Raw genomic sequence first — 21034 nt, 5'->3', positions numbered from 1 at the left:
TGAGGAGTCCACAGATGGGAGGGTCCCTCTTCCAGGATGACCAGGCTGCAATGGATGTAGAGAGGACGCATAGTACAAACAGTGTAGACAACTCAAAAAAGGTATGGAGAGCAGGATGTTATTGCACAGCAATGACTCTGAGACTCTAAGAGTGGTGTGAGTTCATCAGAGCAATAGCCTGGGGGAAGAAGCTGTCTCTGTGTCTGCTGGTTTTGGCGTACAGGGCTCTATAACGCCGTCCGGAGGGGAGTAGTTCAAAAAGACTGTAACCTGGGTGAGAAGGGTCTGTGCTTGCATGTTTCCTGGTCTCTGTTTCTACATTAATGAACGTTGGTGTACTGACGTCACTGTGTTGAAAGAGTCTTGCAGCCCTCTCCTAGAAACACTCTTCATAAACTGCCGATCATTCTATTCACCACGGGAGTTCTCCTCGATCGTCATGGCGGCTGTTTACATTGCACCACACGCGCGTGCGAGTGAAGCCACGCAGATGCTGGCCGACCAGGTGACAGACATGGAGAAACTTCTACCAAATTCACTAATCATTGTTTTGGGTGATCTCAACAGGGCGAACCTCGCACACAAACTCCCCAGATACAAACAGCACATTACGTGTCCCACCAGTGGGGCACAGACACTGGACCACTGCTACACCGTAATTAAGGACGCATACCACTCTGTAGCTCGTGCAGCTTTAGGACTCTCGGACCACTGTCTAGTTCATCTGGTCCCGGCCTACAGGCAGAAACTAAAAACTTCTAAGCCTGTAGTGAGGACTGTGAGGAAGTGGACAGTGGAGTCAAGGGAGGACCTCCAAGCCTGCTTTGACTGCACAGATTGGGGAGTTTTTGAAGCTGCAACCTCATACCTGCATGAACTCACTGACACTGTTACATCATACATCTGTTTTTGTGAGGACCTGTGTGTGCAGACTAAGACCTTCTGCACGTACAACAACGACAAACCATGGTTTACACCGAACCTCAGGAGGCTGCGCAAAGCCAAGGAGGAGGCCTACAGGAGCGGCGACCGGGACCTGTTCAAGCAGACCAGAAACACACTGAACCGAGAGGTCAGGAGAGCCAGGAGGTGTTACGGGGAGAGACTGGAGAGACACCTCTCTGCCAATCCTGATCCCTCAACAGTGTGGAAAGGTCTGCAGAGCATCACCGGCTTCAAGAAACGAGCCCCCCGTCCTGTGGAGAGCCCAAGGCTTGCTAACCAGCTGAACAGGTTCTACTGCAGGTTTGATCGGTCCTCCCACACAACAGGACCTCCTGCAGCACAATCAACATACTCCCCTCCCCTCACAACCGCTCTGTCCACACCTCCATCACCGCTGTCACCTAATCTCTCTCTTGCAGAGGCCGTGCCCGCACTCCAGATCCGTGAGGAGGAAGTGCGCCAGGTGTTCCGGAGGCAAAAGATCAGAAAGGCACCGGGCCCAGACGGCGTGTCACCCTCCTGCTTGAAAGTCTGTGCTGAGCAGCTGGCGCCCACCTTTGCACGGATCTTCAACTGCTCCCTGGAGCTGTGTGAGGTGCCCTCGTGCTTCAAAAGCTCCACCATCGTTCCAGTGGCCAAGAAGCCCACCATCACAGGATTGAATGACTACAGACCTGTCGCTCTGACATCTGTGGTCATGAAATCTTTAGAGAGGTTGGTGCTGAACCAGCTGAAGCATGTCACGGGTCCCCTGCTTGACCCCCTCCAGTTTGCCTACCGGGCAAACAGGTCGGTGGATGATGCGGTCAACATGGGATTGCACTACATCCTGCATCACCTGGACACCCCAGGAACGTACGCCAGGATCCTGTTTGTGGATTTCAGCACGGTGTTCAACACCATCGCTCCTGACATCCTCCAACAGAAGCTCATCCAGCTCGCGGTGCCTGCCTCCACCTGTCATTGGATCACCAGCTTCCTGACCAACAGGAGACAGCGTGTGAGGCTGGGGAGCATCACATCTGGTTCCAGGACCACCAGTACTGGTGCGTCCTCTCCCCACTGCTCTTCTCTCTCTACACCAACGATTTCTCCTCAGGTGACTCTCCTGTGAAGCTCCTGAAGTATGCAGACGACACGACTCTCATCGGACTGATCTGGGGCGGTGACGAGACTGTGTACAGACGGGGGGTGGAGCGGATGGTCCACTGGTGCAGCCAAAATCACCTGGAGCTGAACCCGCTCAAGACCGTGGAGATGACAGTGGATTTCAGGCGAGATCCTTCACCACTTTCACCCCTCACTATTCGCAGTAATACCATACTCTCCTCAGACACCTTCAAGTTCCTGGGTACCACAATCTCACGGGACCTGAAATGGACCGGCCACATAGACTCTGTCCGGAAGAAAGCCCAGCAGAGGCTGTACTTCCTGAGACTGCTCAAGAAGTTCAACCTGCCGCCGGAGCTGCTGAAGACCTTCTACACTGCCATCATCCAGTCTGTCCTCTGCACCTCCATCACTGTCTGGTTTGGTCTCTTCTCAAGGTTTCTCACTTCCCCTAGTCGGAGATTAGATTTTTTTCCTTGCTCTCATGGGAGTTTAAGATCAGGGGATGGCTGAGAATATTGTCAGTTGTCATTTTCACATGTCCTGAGTGTTGTTAGTCACCTAAATGTTGAACAGAGACTGTGATGTAACGAAGTCAAATTCCTTGTTTGACACGCTCAAACATGGCGAATAAACTCTTCTTGAATGTCCGTAAACGCCCGAACTGGGCACACCACTTTTGAATTGCAGAATGGACGCTGTTTTCCGGGACCTGCGTCTACCCTGCCGGTTGCAGATTCTGAGGGCGGTAAGCGCCCTCGCACACATCTCCAACCTATTCTCCATCTCTTTGGTTCCAGGTTTGCAGAACAGACGACAACAGACCCAGAAGGGACGGCCGAGATCCAAATAACTCCAACGGTCTGGCTGAAGGTCCTGAGATGGAAGTGGACAGAGTCCTTATAAAGTGGTGGAACGCACCTTACATGCTGTCCGGCTGGCCGGCAAAGGAGAGACGTGGTATCAACTGTCCCAGTGCGCCCCAGTGAAGGGTTCCTGCAAGAAACCAGATCCACCATTGACAGCGTCCCCGCCCCCAGTTCAAATAGAGGCAGAATAATCCTTTTCCCCCTTGGTGGCCAGGTAGTCTACCCTGAGCCACTGAAGACAACGACCGCGCGGCAGACATTTCCAGGTTCTCCCCGGACGGAGCAGAGCTGCAAAGGTGGTGAGAATTGTGCTCACCCTCCACCAGTGGGCGTACCAAGCCCCCAACGGCTGAACAATCACGAGCAATTTTTTGTCTTAAACTGATGGTATTGATAACGTTCTGGTCGCCTGAGGCAGAGGGACCGTGTGAGACTTTTCCTGCATTATAACATCTTGCCGCAGGTTTTTCACACACTAAAATTGAACTGGAGTATTGATAAAGAACCTCCTCTTCACTGGGAATTATGGCAGTCATTGTTTGTTGTTTTTATCATGTATCACCCTTCACGATCCCCAATCCGTCCCCTATCATTTACTCTTTTTTTTGTTTTTGCTCTTGCTCTTTGATGTCACTCTGTAGCATGTTTTTTCTGTTTTTGGTGACCTCAAGATCAAAAGGGGGATTGAAGAGGGAGCTACAGTATTGTGTACGTTCTATTAGGGGAAACAATCTCTGTACAATGTGATGCTCATATCAAGTCAAGTCAAGTTTATTTGTATAGCCCTAATATGTACAATTCTTTTATTATTTTATGTAAACATAACTGCTCAATCAACACGTATACAACACACAACTGGATGAACACACACAGGGGGGTGACGCCCCCCACACTCAGGTACGAAATGGTCATGTGACAAGTTCCCGCCTCAGGTACGAAATGGTCATGTGACAAGTTCCCGCCTTTCCGAACAGTATAAAACAAGCTGACCTGGAGACAGAAGTTGTTGTTTCATCTGCTGCCGTGCCTTGTGTATTGGCCGCCATTAAACAACCCAAGATCTTGCCAATAAAGAATCAACTCTATACTCCACATCTTTGCTTTCCTGGCTCAACAACGGACATCCTGCACAACACGCAACAATATACATACACGCACACGCACACGCACACACACACACACACACACACACACACACACACACACACACACACACACACACACACACACACACACACACACACACACACACACACACACACACACACACACATGTATTTATATATATATTTTCCCCTCCCCAACAACATTTGAGTTTTGTATTAAAATGAGCGACTGTGTAAAATGTCCCTGGTGTTCCTAAACACAATCCATTAATATTGCTTCCTTATAGATCTAATAAACTGACTGAATTCACCATTTTTTTTCCAAGTCTTGTTTTATTTTAACTAACTTTTTAACAATAAAACATGCACACACAATCGGTAAAAAACACTTCAAGAACACAGAACACATGCACACACCATCGGTAAAAAAACAAGCACACACCAATGGTAAAATACAGTTCAACATCACACAATATTTTCTTGCAACATGCAAATTGAAGCCGTGCTAACTAAAACACCTTGAGAATGGCCCAGCCGAGGGGGGTTTAGTTGTGGAAATAGCACAAAAAAGTATTAAGTGTTTAACAAAGGCTGAAATGGACACCTCCATAATATCAATATCACCCTCCTTAAACACAGTTCAGTTGCGTTAATGACTCTGAACCTCTTCTGGACTTCCTGTTGAATAATAGAGACACGATGGAATTAATGAAGCGATTCTCGGTTGTCTTAACAGTGTTGTAGAAAGAATGCTTACCTAGTAGGGATTCCAAGCTGTTCACCCGACTGGGATCCTCGAAACATGTCGTGCTCCAAGACACCACATTCGGCAGCCTCGCCATTGGGCAGACGGAGGCGGCGTCTCAGCTTCTCGTTTCTGTGCCGTTTCGACCCTGGAGAGAAGGGGCTCCACCGGTCCGAGCAGGACAAGTCGTCCCAGTCTAACTCCCAGTGACGCTTCCTCAGCTTGAAGCAGTGCGGTGACAAAGCCAGTGCCCCGAGCGTTTGGGAGGAATGAGGCCGGGGTGCCTCAGCACTTGGACAGAGTTTGCTCTGACACACAAACTTGTGGAAGTGCTTATCAAAATCTTCGTCCAGGTCCTTTTTGGAGTACGGGAAGCAGCCCGATGCCAAGGAGGAGTCAACGGAGAGGTGCCAACAGAAACTCTTGCGGGTCTGTGGGGGGGTTAGGGTTAGGGGACAGTCCAAAGACACTCCTGAAGAGGTACCAGAAGGCCTGGGGACGCACGAGCAGAGCTGCTCTCCCATAAGTTTTCTGGATCTTCGCGACCTTCTTAAAGAAGCCTCGGAGGAAAAATTTGAAGATTCTGAAGGACTGAAGACGCACGCAGATGGCTGATCTCTGGTAGCAGAGACAAACAACCTTCTGGGGTTTGAGGGCGGGTTCAACAAGGTCCCAGAGGAGTCGCTGGAAGGACTGAGGGCAAAGGGTGGCTCTTTTGCCATGATGAAGCTCTCATTTACTTTGATCCTTTTGGATTCAGGAGATAGTGGGATGCAAGACAGGTCCAAGTCCAGAGGAGTTTTGTCCCTCAAAGAGGAGCACTGTGGTCTGGTGCAAGTGGTTGCTGGATTCTTTGTAGTTTTCTTGCTCGTGGTTCGTCTGTGGCTCGTGCCCAGAGTTTTAATGTGGTTGTTTCTGCCGGATTGCTGACGCCACTTGGGGTACTTCATGAGTACACGGTTCCCTATCTCGGAAATGCGCCACCGGCACCGTGCTAGACTGATCCTGCCGGGGAAAAGCTCTGACAAATTGCTGCCTTGACTTTTCAGGCTCAACTCCAACTCCTTGTCTTGGTCCTCAGGGAGGAAATCAAATTCAGGGATGCTACTCTGACTTCTGTTCAGAGAGCTCTCCCAGGAATGCAGGTTGGACACACCTGCACGGGGTAAAAAAAACAGAAAAGAGTAACTTCATGTTAATTTTTTTAAAATACCCTTGTGATCAAGATAGACATCACTTCTCATCGTTTCTCAAGTCTCCTTGAAAGGAGTGAGTTTTGAGAGGCCGGTGCCATCTCAATCTATTGGCACACCAGCGGTAAAGGAGGCCAGGGTTGGCTCAATGTGAATACAGCTTCTGTTGCTATGATGAATCGAAAATGTTTTTGCGTACCGTAATTTTCGGACTGTAATTCGCTCCGGAGTATAAGTCGCACCAGCCATAAAATGCACAATTAAGTGAAAAAAAAAAATATATATATAAGAAGCACAGGAGTATAAGTCACACTTTTGGGGCGAATTTATTTGTCAAAATCCAACACCAAGAACAGACATGAACCAGCAACAACAGGAGAAACGATACGGTATGCTAACGTGACATATACACAAACGAGGAGCTGAGAACGGGCCTGACGTAATATTCAGAGTTATTCAAATAAGTATCAAATAAATAACACCTTTATCAAACCATCTGTGTCACTCCAAGTCATTAAATCCATCGATCGTCCTTTATGTAAACAATGCCGCGTATGCGCCGCATATGCGCCACGCCGCTGACGTCGGACTCGTTGTAAATTGCATTTCTAATTATTCCACAGACCCATATAACGATATATAAAGTATATTTCAAATAACTATCATATAACAACAATATTATCAAACCATCTGTGTCACTCCTAATCATTAAATCCATCGATCAAATTCCCCGTCCTTTATGTCAACAACGCCGCGCGCGCGCGGCACAGATCTAGTATATAACTATATTGTAGTGTTAAAGTATCAGGACAGACGTGGGTTTGGTAAACAGCTCTTTAGTTCAACGAGCCAACAACTACTGAACTGTAACGATAAAACCATTTTCAAGTTGCTACACGAAATAAAATATATCAAATAACTATAACATAAATAAATTTTTCAAATTTTGTGTCACTCCAAATCATTAAATCCTTCAAACGTGGGGCCCTTTGTCATCTTCTTCATCCCGTGGTCAATCCTTTCTCCTTTATGTTGCAGTTCAAATGACAGTAATCCCTTACTATATCACGGTTCGTTTATCGCGGTTTCACCACATTGCGGATTTTTGAATTGTGAAAATTTGTGAAAAAAATTACATACAAGTCGCTCCTGAGTACGTCGCCCCCCCCACCCAAACTATGAGAAAAAAAACGCGACTCATAGTCCGAAAATTACGGTATTTACAACAAATATATTGGATTTGCATGATTTCCATAGGAAAATATTGCATGCCCGGCACAAGCCATGGTTGTCAAACTCATTTTGGGGCGCAGGATCTGGCCCCCATTAAGCCTCCATCGCATAAAGTTATCAAGTTAGAAATTGATAACTCTTACCATCATCATTGTCATCATCCACTAACATCTGGCAAGAATCGCTTCCGCCATCTTGCTGCGATTCGTCCAGCTTTTGAACAAAAAACATGCAGACAAAACATTTCTTCATTAGATAAAATTGTCCATATGCTGACTAAAGCCATTTTTCCACTGCAGAAAAAAAACTCAACAGGACAGCGATAACATGTAATTCATTAATTCAATGCTTTGAAAAGAACGACACATATGAACCAAATTCCAATAGAGATGCTTAGAGGTGCATCTTATGCTAATAAGAAAATACAGCCAAAAGCCCAACATCTGAAATTCAAAATGAGATGTGTATTTTTAAGACCAATGGGTTAGCAGGAAAAAAAGATGATTTGCCCACCTCCTTCGCCTTTATCATATTTTTAGACAGCTTCATGTACCGCAGCAGGCCTTTAGAATGATACAAAACACAATCAAAACATAATAATCAAGAGGTTGACATCAAAATAAATAAAAGCAACGACTTACTTTCTGTACTGGTGTTATTGAGGTCCACTTCTATAGCCGCGTCGGGATCGGGCAGGTTGGAAAACTGTTTTTGGGGAGAATGAAAATGTTGGCTTAAGAATATGAAAGTTGACGTGCAATGTAGAAAACCGCGTTTTCTATCTTGCACATGAATTTTTGTTGTTGCGCTGTCAAAACCCCAACTTTGTAGCTCCAGCTAACATCGACCATTTGGAACACGTACCTTTTGTATAATTCGACGCAGCGACTGTTGGTATATGTGGCCGTTTGTGGCGAATTGCCCTCTAATATTTTCGGCCATTAGAACGAATTAAACGTGACCACCGAAGAAGTAGAAACAAAAAGTGTAAAAGCGCAGCAATATTCAAAACCCGCAAAAGCGCTGCTATATTCATAAATTGGCTGTTGTTGTCCGTGAGCGAACGGTGATTGGACGAAGGGATCTTCTCCTTTTTTTCTTTCAACATACATTACCGCCACCTACTGTGTTGGAGTATAAACCGGAGTACCCACCGTCCCATCATAAGTTTTACAACTTTACCTAAATTCTTTCCACCACACCTGTCTTAATAAGATATCTTATCTTAAAAAGCATCTTTTTTTCCGATCGTGACTTTAACTTTTAATGTCATCTCTGCCCCCAATGTCTCCATCTACTTTCTTAATAGTTGACGCTGGTCTTCATGCTTGTAACAGTGAAACAAAAACACGCTCCACTGACTCCTAAACGTTACACTGTCCACACAGCCTTGTTGGATGTTGTTGTTGTTGTGTTTTTAATCAAATGGAGTGTCATGTTTAAACTTGCTTTCAGTTTATTTGATATTGCTGTATTCAAATAATACATTTGACCAGGGTAACAAATTTCTGTTTTCTTTTGTTTCTCTTTTTTAATGAATATGGTAGTATTATGAGTAGTAATGTACTAATACAGATTGTGTGTCTGGATGAAATCCTATTTTTGTGAAGCACATATTGTAATTGTTACCTTGTTTGTAATCGAGACGGGACTAGATAAGCAGAATAGCCTCAACCCGCTTCCCTCTTCCACAAGTCGTGTAGAAAAACAAAACGTGAAATGAAGTTGTCGTAATTGTTGAGATAAACAAAATAAAATAAAAAACTATATATTTTTCAGTATTTTGTGTCTTCCAGTATTTCCACCATTGCAAAAGTAGCATTGGATAGCTGGGTCAAGTAAACAAGCAGGACACTTAAACCGACAGGTGGAAAAGGAGCACTCACCAGGTTACTGGAGGAGCGAAGGCGTGACAAACTGTCGGAGAGTTACAATATCTTGATGAACTTGCTGGGGGCAGCCAAACTTCTCCATGATCTTCCATAAGTCGTCCCTGCTGACCGTGTCGAAGGCCTTTGTCAAGTCCACAAAGGTCATGTAGAGGTTGTAGTGGTGCTCTTGGCATTTTACCTAGAGTTGGATCGCGGCAAATATGTCTCCTGTCCCACGACCGTCACGGAAGCCACACTGGCTTTATGGAAGGTGTCCTTGTTGTAGGTGTTGCAGGAGACAGTTGAGCAGTACTCGAGCCAAGAGGTTCCCGGCTACGGACAGGAGGGAGATGCCTCTGTGGTCGTCGCAAGACTGGTGGTTGCCCCTCCGCTTGTAGATGTTAAAGGGAAATGTGCTTTCTTCTTAAACATATTTTTTAAGGTTGCGTTAAACTTATATCAATATAATATCTAGCATTGGAGTGCTCGTGTGGATTGGTGGGTGGCAAAGAATGTGCAGGCAAACTGCATGAAATCGTTTTCTTCGAAGTGTTGTGGAACAGGCCCAGATAGGGAGTACCGGACGAAGGGAGTACCGGATGATAACACCTCAAGGTCGGTGAGAAACGAGAACAAACATCACGTCCAGGTGGTCGGGCTTCGTGGGGAAAAACCTAACCGCCTGACTACAAGACAGCAAGGATGCTCGGAGCCTGTGGCGAGGCATACAGACAATCACGGACTACAAGCCTGCGCCGCAGAGCTGTGAGGGCGACGTCCCTCTGCTCAACGAACTGAACCGCTTCTTTGCTCGCTTCGACGCTCAGAACGACACTTGCCGGCTGAAGACCCCTCCCCATCCGGACGAGCAGCCTCTGTGCCTCTCTGCCATTAGCGTGAGGAAGACGCTTGCTGCTATCAACACCCGTAAGGCGGCGGGCCCGGACAACATCCCGGGACGGGCGCTGAAGGACTGCGCTGAGGAGCTGATGGATGTCTTCGCGGACATCTTTAACATTTCCCTGCGGCAGGCCGTCGTCCCGTCTTGCTTCAAGGCTGCCACCATCATACCTGTGCCGAAAAATCCTGCTCCCTCCTGCTTCAATGACTACCGCCCTGTGGCACTGACCCCCATTGTCATGAAGTGCTTTGAGAGGCTTGTCTTGGCGCACGTCAGATCTGTTCTTCCCCCCACCGTGGACCCCTTCCAGTTTGCCTTCCGACCCAATCGGTCCTCTGAGGATGCCATCTGCTCTGCCCTCCACTCTGCCCTCACCCACCTGGAGAACAGGGACTCGTATGTGAGATTGCTGTTTGTGGACTTCAGTTCTGCATTCAACACCATTGTTCCACAGCGTCTCATTTGCAAACTTGTCAAGCTGGGCCTCAGTACCTCCCTTTGCAACTGGCTACTGGACTTCCTCTGTCAGAGGCCTCAAGTAGTGCGTGTGGGCGACAGTGTCTCCGGCAGCATCACGCTGAGCACGGGGGCCCCTCAAGGCTGCGTGCTCAGTCCGCTGCTCTTCACCCTGCTGACGCATGACTGCACTGCGACCTACGGCAGCAACCGCGTGCTGAAATATGCCGACGACACGACTGTGGTGGGTCTGATCACCGGTGGCGACGAGACTCACTACAGATCGGAGGTCGACCTTTTGGCCGCTTGGTGCAGGGACAACAACCTTCTGCTGAACGTCAACAAGACCAAGGAGATTATCATTGACTTCCGGAAGGGTCACACCCACCACCTGCCGCTGACCGTCGACGGAGCTGTGGTGGAGAGAGTGAGTAGCACCAGATTCCTGGGGGTGCACATCAGTGAGGACCTCTCCTGGACCACCAACACTGCGTCGCTGGCGAAGAAGGCCCAGCGCCGCCTGTACTTTCTGCGGAAACTCAGGCGGGCAAGTGCTCCTCCCGCCGTCATGACCACATTCTACCGTGGCACCATTGAGAACGTCCTCTCCAGCTGCATCGCTGTGTGGGGTGGTGGCTGCTCTGAGTACAACATGAAGGCCCTGCAGCGCATAGTGACCACTGCGAGTAAAATCATCGGGGCTCCACTCCCCTCCCTGAAGGAAGTTTACGCCTCCCGTCTCACCCGCAAAGCGGCTGCGATTGTGTGTGATGAGAGTCACCCCGCTCACTCTTTGTTTGTACTTCTGCCCTCTAGGAAGAGATACAGATGCCTGCGCTCCCGCACCACCAGACTCAGGGACAGCTTCGTGCTCCAAGCTGTCCGGATCCTGAATTCCCTCCCCCCTCCACCCTCTGCTACATGACGTCCTGTTCTTTTGCGCTATGATCTGGCTGTCTGCTATTAGCGCGCTTGCTCCATTTTGCTGCTCTTATTTGTCTATTTATTTATTTATTGTTTATTATTTGGGTTATTTGCTTACTACTTATTTGTTGCTCTTGTCTGTTCGTTTTTACTCTTTGTGCTGTTTGATGTGCGTGTTGTGTACTGTCTAGTCACCGTGGGACGGTGGGAAACGTAATTTCGATCTCTTTGTGTGCCTGGCATGTGAAGAAATTGACAATAAAGCGGACTTTGACTTTGACTTTGACTTTTGACTTTGACAGTAATAACACCTAGACAGGGAGGAGATGGCCATCGACCAATCATCACACAATGTTTTGCATGTTTTAATATTCATATTGTGTTTCTTCAAAACTGGGCAACCCGGAAGAATGTGTCGTCTTTTGGTGGTCACAAAAACGCACGAGTTTTAGTGTGAGGGACCCGGGACCCAGGCCTGTATTAGTGCGCTTTGTTAGGAATAAACAATTGGTAAATTTGGTCTGATTGATCTACTGGTCTTCTCTTTGATAGAACGAACTCGCAAAATTGTTAGGTGCGCCAGTGTGTGGATTGGGACATAGCAACTCGTGTTAAGTGTTGATTGCAATTTGGAGTCAGATCAATAGCTAAAATCCGTATCCCAACAATTTCTTGGTGACCCTGACGTGATGTCAAGAGAAGGGTAATTGACAACTCGTGGTCTGTATTCAAGACACCGGACAGTGTCAGGGACACTGTCTCCCGGTCGGCGAACCGTTTAGAATAAGCGCACAACGTTGAGCTGGTACGACGTCTCCTCAACCCTGAGCTCATCACTGATAAGGTAAGCAGAATGCCTGTTACTATAAGTTGAAATTCTGCAAATTGAAAGAGGAAATTTAAGAGGAGACTGTTGTTCAGATCAAATAAGGTGTGCAAGAAGTTAAGATAAATACGGTGAATAAGTTTGGAACTTACGTGTGTAACGTGTACAGTAAAGTCAGTTGTTTTTTTTTTAGAGATCCCCAAGGGGAAGTGAGGCCTCCTCAAAAAATATCCGGTGGTAACAGTTCCTCCTGTGAGAGATCAGATCGCTAAAATATCCAAAATGAACCAAATTGGGGGGAGTGTGTGTGATGAGAGGAGTGTGTGTGCTGAGAGGAATGAATGGAGTGAGATTGAAAAAATGTATGCTGATGTGGAAGCGCAAATTGTGAGTGGCATTGACCGAAAGAAAGTGGCAAAGGAGCGTGTGAGACACCGAAAAGTCTTCGCAAAATTGGAAGCCGACAAATTGTTTCAGGGCTTTTCAACAACTTGGCACAGCAGTTGCAGCAAAAAGAGAGTGTGGTGCTGAAAGGAAAGCTCGCCTTAGAGGACGAGCAGAAAGGCGCCGGCTGGCGTAAGCGCAAGGTGCTCGAGAAGCACATTAGGGAGAGGAGGTAGAGTAAGCGGTGAAAATAGACGAGAAAAGAAATGAATACAAGGGCATTTATCCATCTTTGCATGATGTGACACACCCGAGTGCCCCCACACTCGGAGTGACCGATGTTGGACCGCCGCCATACGGCGACCCCGGAGTAATGGCTCCAGTGGTGACGTTGGGTGGCCGGAGGGTAGTGGATGTCGAAGGCGAAGGCGAAAGGGCGGATCAGAGAATTGTACAGCTGATTGAACAAGCAGTAAATAGAGAGAGGCGACGGGTCCAGGAGGAGGAAACATCCCGCGTGGACACCTCCACCCCCGGTCCGAGCCCTCAAACGTCCAACGTGACGAAAGGAGAAAGCTGGCATAGACTTAGTGCCGAGAACGAGGACCTAAAGAAGAACGTTGATCAATCTGATGGGCAGCATAGATAGGAAGCGCAGATGTTAAAATGGGTAATGGAGAAAGTGAGACAAGACGCGAAGAGCGAGTGGAGACAGAAAGAGCATTCACAGCGGGACGGCAGCGAAGGTGAGGAAGAAGATGTTGTTGTGATGGAACAGAGGAAAATGTTAGAGTATGCAAATCAGGACAGTAGAAAAAAGTGCAGGCAGGGAGAGAGAGAGACACGGAGAGAATATAATTTGCGGAGTGGTCAGGGACAGATGACACAGGCCGAGGTGCAAAAAAATGAATTGATGTGTCCGCTGGTGACCACATCGGGCGGTCAGCACTACGAGCCCATGGTGCTCCGTGATGTGACTGCGATGATGGAAAAGATGCCCCCACTTCACAGAGGAGGCAAGGTGTGGCTGAACAAAATTTTGGCTCTGATGAGTGGGCAGAGCTGTACACTTTGTGACATGCGCCAGATGTTGGCAGGAGCATGCTCCCTAGTGCAATTGCAGGCGATTGAGGAAGCAGCAGGCACAGCGAGACTGGGGAGGGAGGTGCCCTTGCCACAAGTAGCAGCGCCCCTGTTTGAAAACATTAAATTGACTTTCCCACAACCCACCGATCTGGCCCCCACTATGTTTCCTTATGATGTGAGTCCAGAGCTCTGGAATGCCCTACCAATGGATATTAGAACTGCTACCTCAGTAGAAACATTTAAGACCCGTTTAAAGACGTATTTCTATGATATGGGCTTTAATTAACCTGTAGTAGCCGATTCGGCTGGAGTTTGTTTTTGCTCCCTCTCCCCGACCCCACTCCCCCCACCCCTCCCCGGCTGGGGAGGTGGTTAGGTGACACCCAAGCTGACGACGGCTATCTAGATTCTCGTGGACCAATTCAGCATGAGGGAACTGCAGCGGAATACCCTCCTAGAGGACACTGCCAGGACAATCGAAGGCACCTCCGACAGCTCTTCGCTTTGGCCTGGACATCCACTTTTTGATTTCCATATTATGTATTTTATGTGCCCTCTTTGCATCCATTGCAGCCTGGTGATCCTGAAAGGGGGATCCTTACATCTGTGGTCCCTTCTCAAGGTTTCTCATTTTTCCCCTGGTAGGGGTTTTTGAGTTTTTCCTTGCCCTTTTGGGAGCCCAAGATCAGGGGATGCTTTGAGAATAATTGTCAATTGATTGTCTATGTGAAGCCCTTTGAGACTGCTTGTGATTTAGGGCTATACAAATAAACTTGACTTGACATGTGAAAATGTCACCTGCACAACATTATGTAACATGTGTGGAGAGTTGGATTGAAACCACAGGTCGCCATCCGGCTCTTACGCATGAGGCAGAGGTGCTCTTCCGGACGGCGCTGGTGGATGGACTTCCGCCAGATGTGAAGAAGCAACTAATGTCATACCCTGACATTCTGGTTTGTGCCGAAGAACGATTTAAACGTCATCTTTTGCATCACTGCAGAATGTTCACTGAGTCACAAGCTAAAGTTGAAAACGAGACAGACGCATTATCCAAACAGTTGTTGAAATTACAGTTGGCAAAAATGCATGGTGAAGCTAAACAGTCTAAATCACAGAAAAAGGAAATGCAAATGTCACCGGCTCCTCAGGTGGTGGGGCGCGGAAGGGGCCAGTTGCGGGGCGGATACAGAGGGCGGGAACGGAGTGCAGTGGCCCGGCGGAGCCAATGCTTTATGTGACAGTGGAGGGAAAACCTGTGCAGATGCTGGTGGACACAGGAGCAACTTATTCATCCATAAACACTGCCCTTCCTGTATCCTCACTGTCAAAGAAAACAACAACTTTAGTCGGCTTCTTGGGACAACCACGAACTCTGCCTTTTACCAAAACACTTGAAACTGTGATCACCCGGACGGGGTGTAGACGGTGGCACAAATACATCCATTCCACAGACACTCCGATCAATTTGATGGGGAGGGACTTGCTGTCAGCCGTTGAAGCCAGAATTCTGTGTGGGCCAGAGAGTGATTATTCAATTTACAGATGGCGTCAGAATCCAGTGCTCACAGCAGCGACAACAACATGGTCAGTGGCTGATGACACCCCTACCGGCAGAAGCAGAAACTGCAACCATCTACTGGGCCAGGCTGGAGCCAGAGACCCCTGCTGGTGGTGGTGTGTTCTCGACCTACCTGCTGTGGAAGCCCTGGATCTGCTCACTGGCGCCATACCACCCACCTGTTGATCCTTTGCATTGCACTCTATATTATGACCAAAAAAGTGATGATGTATATCGGGATTTGTTTGAAGAAATTGAAGGGCACAAGTGGGATTTAACTTCATCATGCATTTTGATTGGTAAAGAGGGAGTTGCAGCGGCAACTGAACTGACATATGAACAAATGCAGTGGTTCAAAATGACAGAGAAAGGGGTGCCACACATTTCGCTGGCTCTTGCCCCAGGACACGAGGCCAGACAATTGGGCTCAATGGTCAAGCAGTTGTTGCAACAGACCGATTGGCGGAAAACTCACATTCCTAATTTGTACTGGTCTGAGTCTCAGAATGCATCCCAAATTAAACAACCCATGGCAGACACAGGATTGCTTGAGATGATGATGGTGTCCCGCGGTCCAGTAATCCTGGACGGGGAACACCCCGACTCCTGTTTGCCTCTGTCACTCTCACATGCCGATCTGTGTGCTGCCCAGGATGCCACGTCCCTGGAACAAAAATCAGTCTGGTTGGGAGCAAAGGCTGTCAAACGATCAGATGGCTTGTGGGTAGGACCCAAAGGCCAGCCCGCTCTTCAGGAAGGAAGGCTAATGTTGGAGGTCCTGTCACAGGCACACACACCTTCCCATGTGGGTCCCCATGCCATGATGACCCATCTCCGAAGTCGGTGGCATCCCAGACTCTCGAACGTGGTCTGGAAATTCGTTGCGGATTGTGAGTCCTGCCAGACATTCAATGCACGTCCTACGTTGAAGCCCAAGCCTGGTCTGTTTCAGCCGGCCCCGTGGCCGGGGGCAGAGGTAATCATTGATTTCACCGACATGAATACAAGAGTGAATGGGAAACGCTTTTTACTTGTGTTGGTTGACGCATACTCAGGCTGGCCTGAGGCATATCCGTGCTCGAAGGAAGATTCTGCTGCTGTGATCAAGGCTTTGATCACCCATTACATCCCCACACGTTTTTCCGGCCCTGATCCGCTCTGACAATGGTACACACTTTACCAACAAAGCCTTAGCCAAGGTGGAATCAATTTTGGGTTTGAAGCATCGATTTGGCAGTGTCTACCATCCTCAGAGCCAGGGCAAAGTTGAACGAATGAACCGGACGTTGAAGGAAAAACTGGCCAAAATTATTGCTCAAATGAAAATGAATTGGCTCCAAGCGATTCCGCTTGCCTTGTTGTCTGTGCGGCAATCTGTTAACAGGCACACTGGATTCGCACCGTTTGAATTGATGACGGGTCGTCTAATGCCGGGACCAGCAACGACGCTCGTCCCACCGGAGGATGTTACGGTACCAAATTTGTCTCATACAGCATACTGGTCCTATTTGTCTGCTTTGGTGTCCAGTGTTTCTGCACAGATTGGAGAGAAATCCGCTGCGGCGGAGGAAGGCGTGTTGGTGGAGAAACAGCTCACATGTACACGTGTACGTCAGAGTCATCTCCAGAAAGTGGACGGACCCCCGGTGGAAGGGCCTCTTTCGTGTCTTGGCCAGGACGTCTCACGCGGCCCAGCTGGACTTCAAAGGACGCCGGTGGTATCACTACTCACAACTCCGTCCGGCCCCAGAGTTTGTTCCGTCAGGATGAAGGTATTCCTGTTTGGCCAATGTCCCGGACCCGGCCAAGGGGGGGGGGGGGGGCGCGAGGGTGAGGGGGGGGGGGGGGTGAGACAGAAGGAGAAGGAGCAGCAATAAGTAAAAGTAAAAGGGAGGGCCCGAAAGGTTTTTCGGACTTTTCAGAATTAATTAAGTCTTTTTGTGTGGACATTGATGACAATTGATGAGACCATCCAGCAGAAAACGTCCCAGATTCAAATTTCACCCACCTATAGACAATACCGATGCAGAGGAAAAGTAGTTTATGAAGCTGAGGTGAACAGAAGAGCTCTCACGAGAGGAACAGGGGGGTTTGAGACAGAGATGTGACAGCGGAAATTGGCAAACGTATGTCACGTTGTTTAATTGGACAGAGACAAACCAAACGTTACAGGACAAATTGGAAAAGTACCAGAGAAGGGTGTAGACCAGACCTGGTCAAATTACGATCCGCGGGCCACATCGGGCCTTTTGTACGTCCCTGTCCGGCCCGCGTGAGGCCAATCATAAACACCATAAATTAAAGTTTTTTTAACTTTTATTTTGAAATTTTATTTTGAAAAGCGTTACGTCGCTACGTATGCACGTCGTAGACGTAGCACCTTCACTCGCGTATACACGTGTGTGAGTGAAGGTGATGCTGTTCGCCAGGTTAAGATGTCGGCACACCCCAAGAAAAGAAAAGTTAATAACGAATGCCGTATTTTCAACAAAACATGGAGTTCCAAATATGTCTTTACAGAAATTAAAGGCAAAGCAGTGTGCTTAGTCTGTGGTAAACAGGCTGCTGTGTTTAAAGAATATAATTTGAATTGCCACTACACCACCAAGCATGAAGATATATACAGAAATCTGTCTGGTGAAGAGCGTGCAAGGGAGTACGATGCATTGCTTGCAAAACTACAAACCCAACAAGGATTTTTCACTAAACTTCACACTCCCAGAGATGCAGCCGTCAGGACAAGTTATGTCATTTCTCACAAAATCGCCAGAAAAAGTAAGGCGTTTTCCGACGGAGAGTTTATTAAGGAGTGTTTATTGGACTCTGCTGCGCTGATGTGCCCAGAGAAAAAAGGCGCATTTGAGAACATTTCACTCTCCCGACGCACTGTAACGAGGCGGATTGAGGACATCGCGGGGAACTTAGAACTTCACCTGAAGAACAGAGCGGCCGACTTTGACTTTTTTCTCTGGCTTTGGATGAGAGCTGCGATGTACGTGACACTGCCCAGCTGCTCATCTTCTTACGTGGAATAACCGCAGACTTTCAAATCACGGAGGCGTTGGCAGCCATGCAGTCAATTAAAGGGACAACCACCAGTAATGACTTGTTCAGAGAGGTAAATGCATGTATGGACATTTTAGGACTGAAATGGGACAAGCTTGCAGGTGTGACAACAGATGGTTGTCCAAATCTGACAGGGAAAAATGTTGGACTTTTAAAGAGAATGCAGGATAAAGTGACAGAAATTAACCCTGATCAGAAATTGATATTTTTGCATTCTATCATACATCAGGAAGTGTTGTGTAAGACAGTGTTAAAAATGAAACATGTCGTTGATGCTGTCACTAAAATAGTTAATTTCATCAGAGCAAGAGCTTTAAATCACAGACAGTTTGTTGCTTTGTTGGAGGAAACTGAGGCTGAACATGGTGACATAAGCTATCACTGCACTGTTAGGTGGCTCAGCCTTGGCAAGGTTTTGAAAAGTGTCTGGGACCTGAGAGACCAGATTCAGGAGTTCTGTATTCAGAAAGGTCATGACATCCCAGAACTTTCAGATAACAACTGGTTGGCAGACCTCGGATTCGCTGTGGATGTGACTGCACTAATGAACGAACTAAATGTCAAAATGCAGAGCAAGGGCCTTTTTGTGCATGAGATGTACAGTGCAGTGAAGGCTTTCATGAGAAAACTGCAGCTTCTCTCAAGCCAAGTGAAGGACAACATTCTGACCCACTTGCCAACACTTAAGGAAGCCAAAAGTTCAGGTGATCACCTCCAAAAGTACTCAACCATGTTAGAAGCATTGCATGCAGAGTTTTCAAGGAGATTTCAAGATTTCAAAACTCTTGAGAGTGAAATGCACATGGTTTCTTCTCCCTTCAACTGCAGTGTGGATGATGCACCAAGTGAAGTTCAGATGGAACTCATTGATCTGCAGTCTGACACACATCTGGCAGATCACTTCAAGTCAGTCTCACTGCTGGACTTTTACTCCGCCCTCAAAGAGGAGAACTTTCCACACCTGAGGAGGAATGCTCAGAGGATCCTAGTCCTCTTTGGATCTACCTATCAATGTGAACAGACATTCTCAGTTATGAAGTTCAACAAATCCAAACACAGATCCTCTATGACTGATGACCACCTCTCAGCTGTCCTTCGCATAGCCACTTCAGACATTCCGCCAAATTTCAATGCCCTTGTTGAAGCCCAGAACAGACTGGATTATTCTCACTGAACAGGTAAAATGAGGTGGAAAGCATTACAAGTTATTGTTTGTGGAGATTAACAAGTTAAATAATAAATTGCACTGGTTCAATAATTGTTTTTCTTATTTAACCAATAGACCACAGTTTCACATAACCTAATATACATATTTACAGAGTGCTTTATTCTTCTGATTATCAGTACCAGCTATTCAAAATATTTAATTTAAGTATTTTACAATGAAAGAAAGTTGGTGGCCCTCTGACACAATTCAGGCTTCTCATGCGGCCCCTGATAAAAATTAATTGCCCACCCCTGGCGTAGACTCTACACTGTAGAGGAAGCAAATTGAACAGGTAAAGGAAGTATTGGATTTAGCCCCACCAGACAGAAAAGGGACATGTATTCACCAATGTAAAGAGGATGGACAAGTCAAAGTCAAAGTCCGCTTTATTGTCAATTCCTTCACATGCCAGGCACACAAAGAGATCGAAATTACGTTTCCCACCGTCCCACGGTGACTAGACAGTACACAACACTCACATCAAATAGCACAAAGAGTAAAAACGAACAGACAAGAGCAACGAATAAGTAATAAGCAAATAACCTAAATAATAAACAATAAATAAATAAAAAGACAAATAAGAGCAGCAAAATGGAGCAAACGCGCTAATAGCAGACAGCCAGATCGTAGCGCAAAAGAACAGGACGTCATGTAGCAGAGGGTGGAGGGGGGAGGGAATTCAGGATCCGGACAGCTTGGAGCACGAAGCTGTCCCTGAGTCTGGTGGTGCGGGAGCGCAGGCATCTGTATCTCTTCCTAGAGGGCAGAAGTACAAACAAAGAGTGAGCGGGGTGACTCTCATCACACGCAATCGCAGCCGCTTTGCGGGTGAGACGGGAGGCGTAAACGTCCTTCAGGGAGGGGAGTGGAGTCCCGATGATTTTACTCGCAGTGGTCACTATGCGCTGCAGGGCCTTCATGTTGTACTCAGAGCAGCCACCACCCCACACAGCGATGCAGCTGGAGAGGACGCTCTCAATGGTGCCACGGTAGAATGTGGTCATGACGGCGGGAGGAGCACTTGCCTGCCTGAGTTTCCGCAGAAAGTACAGGTGGCGCTGAGCCTTCTTCGCCAGCGACGCAGTGTTGGTGGTCCAGGAGAGGTCCTCACTGATGTGCACCCCCAGGAATCTGTCTGCTGCCAGCCACAAATGCCCAAATTTTGACAATTTTTCCTGGTCAACGGCTGTAAATGATTGCGTTGATTAAAAAAGAGCTTTATTTAACTCTAATTTACCCTTTTAGATAATAATACGTCGCAGTCACGTCCCGCGGAAATGACGTCAGAAGGCGGCACTCCCGCCAAGATTCAAATCCGTGGGGGTGGCTTTCAACAGGGAGTAGGAAAGAGCGAGACTGCAATGGGCAAGCGACACAGAGCGGTTATTAACACGACGATTAATGAGAGAAATATCTTTATTTTCTGCTTATACCTGGAACGTCTAGAGCGTACACGGTAAATACGACTCATTGTGTTTAAAGAGATTTACTTTTGTGTAGTTTGACTAAAGTTGTCGATGTAGCTAGGGTTCACATAGCAATAGCAATGTG

General features: G+C 47.5%; 1 protein-coding gene, 1 long non-coding RNA gene and 1 pseudogene across 4 annotated transcripts in view; 1 reads left to right on the top strand and 2 right to left on the bottom strand.

The window, feature by feature from the left end:
• Positions 1 to 4213: 4213 nt before the first annotated feature.
• On the bottom strand, positions 4214 to 8528 carry hjurp (Holliday junction recognition protein). The gene is made up of 6 exons (XM_085906582.1): positions 8066 to 8528; positions 7843 to 7906; positions 7715 to 7764; positions 7345 to 7414; positions 4788 to 5931; positions 4214 to 4708 (listed from the first exon to the last, which is right to left on the bottom strand). Exons 1-6 carry the CDS (start codon positions 8141 to 8143, stop codon positions 4660 to 4662), a joined length of 1455 nt encoding a protein of 484 aa, XP_085762708.1. The 5' UTR covers positions 8144 to 8528; the 3' UTR covers positions 4214 to 4659.
• Positions 8529 to 17614: 9086 nt separating this feature from the next.
• LOC147061296 (general transcription factor II-I repeat domain-containing protein 2A pseudogene) overlaps positions 17615 to 21034 on the top strand; it is a 10880-nt pseudogene continuing 7460 nt past the window's right edge. Inside the window, exon 1 of the transcript XR_015065538.1 lies at positions 17615 to 19454. The product of XR_015065538.1 is annotated as a general transcription factor II-I repeat domain-containing protein 2A pseudogene (transcript). The remainder of the gene's footprint in view (positions 19455 to 21034) is intronic.
• The window catches only part of LOC147061294 (uncharacterized), a 26297-nt gene continuing 24982 nt past the window's right edge, over positions 19720 to 21034 (bottom strand). Inside the window, exons 2-4 of one of the 2 annotated variants that reach the window (XR_015065539.1) lie at positions 20721 to 20839; positions 20505 to 20621; positions 19720 to 20235 (exon numbers count right to left, since the gene is read on the bottom strand). This is a non-coding gene — a long non-coding RNA (uncharacterized LOC147061294). The remainder of the gene's footprint in view (positions 20236 to 20504; positions 20622 to 20720; positions 20840 to 21034) is intronic. The other variant, XR_015065540.1, reaches the window with a different exon arrangement.

Source organism: Syngnathus leptorhynchus, chromosome 2, assembly GCF_054491065.1.
Source record: "Syngnathus leptorhynchus isolate UIUO chromosome 2, UIUO_Slep, whole genome shotgun sequence".
NCBI lineage: Eukaryota > Metazoa > Chordata > Actinopteri > Syngnathiformes > Syngnathidae > Syngnathus > Syngnathus leptorhynchus.
The sequence above is the reverse complement of the archived record's forward strand: the minus strand, read 5'-3'. Positions and strand labels throughout refer to the sequence as shown.

Excerpts from the sequence above, each read along its gene's own strand:
- hjurp (XM_085906582.1), bottom strand. The coding sequence starts at position 8,143 with ATGGCCGAAAATATTAGAGGGCAATTCGCCACAAACGGCCACATATAC. Across the intron at positions 7,415-7,714 it reads ATATGATAAAGGCGAAGGAG|CTGGACGAATCGCAGCAAGA; the intron begins GTGGGCAAATCA and ends TTTGTTCAAAAG. Across the intron at positions 4,709-4,787 it reads CAGCTTGGAATCCCTACTAG|GAAGTCCAGAAGAGGTTCAG; the intron begins GTAAGCATTCTT and ends ATTATTCAACAG.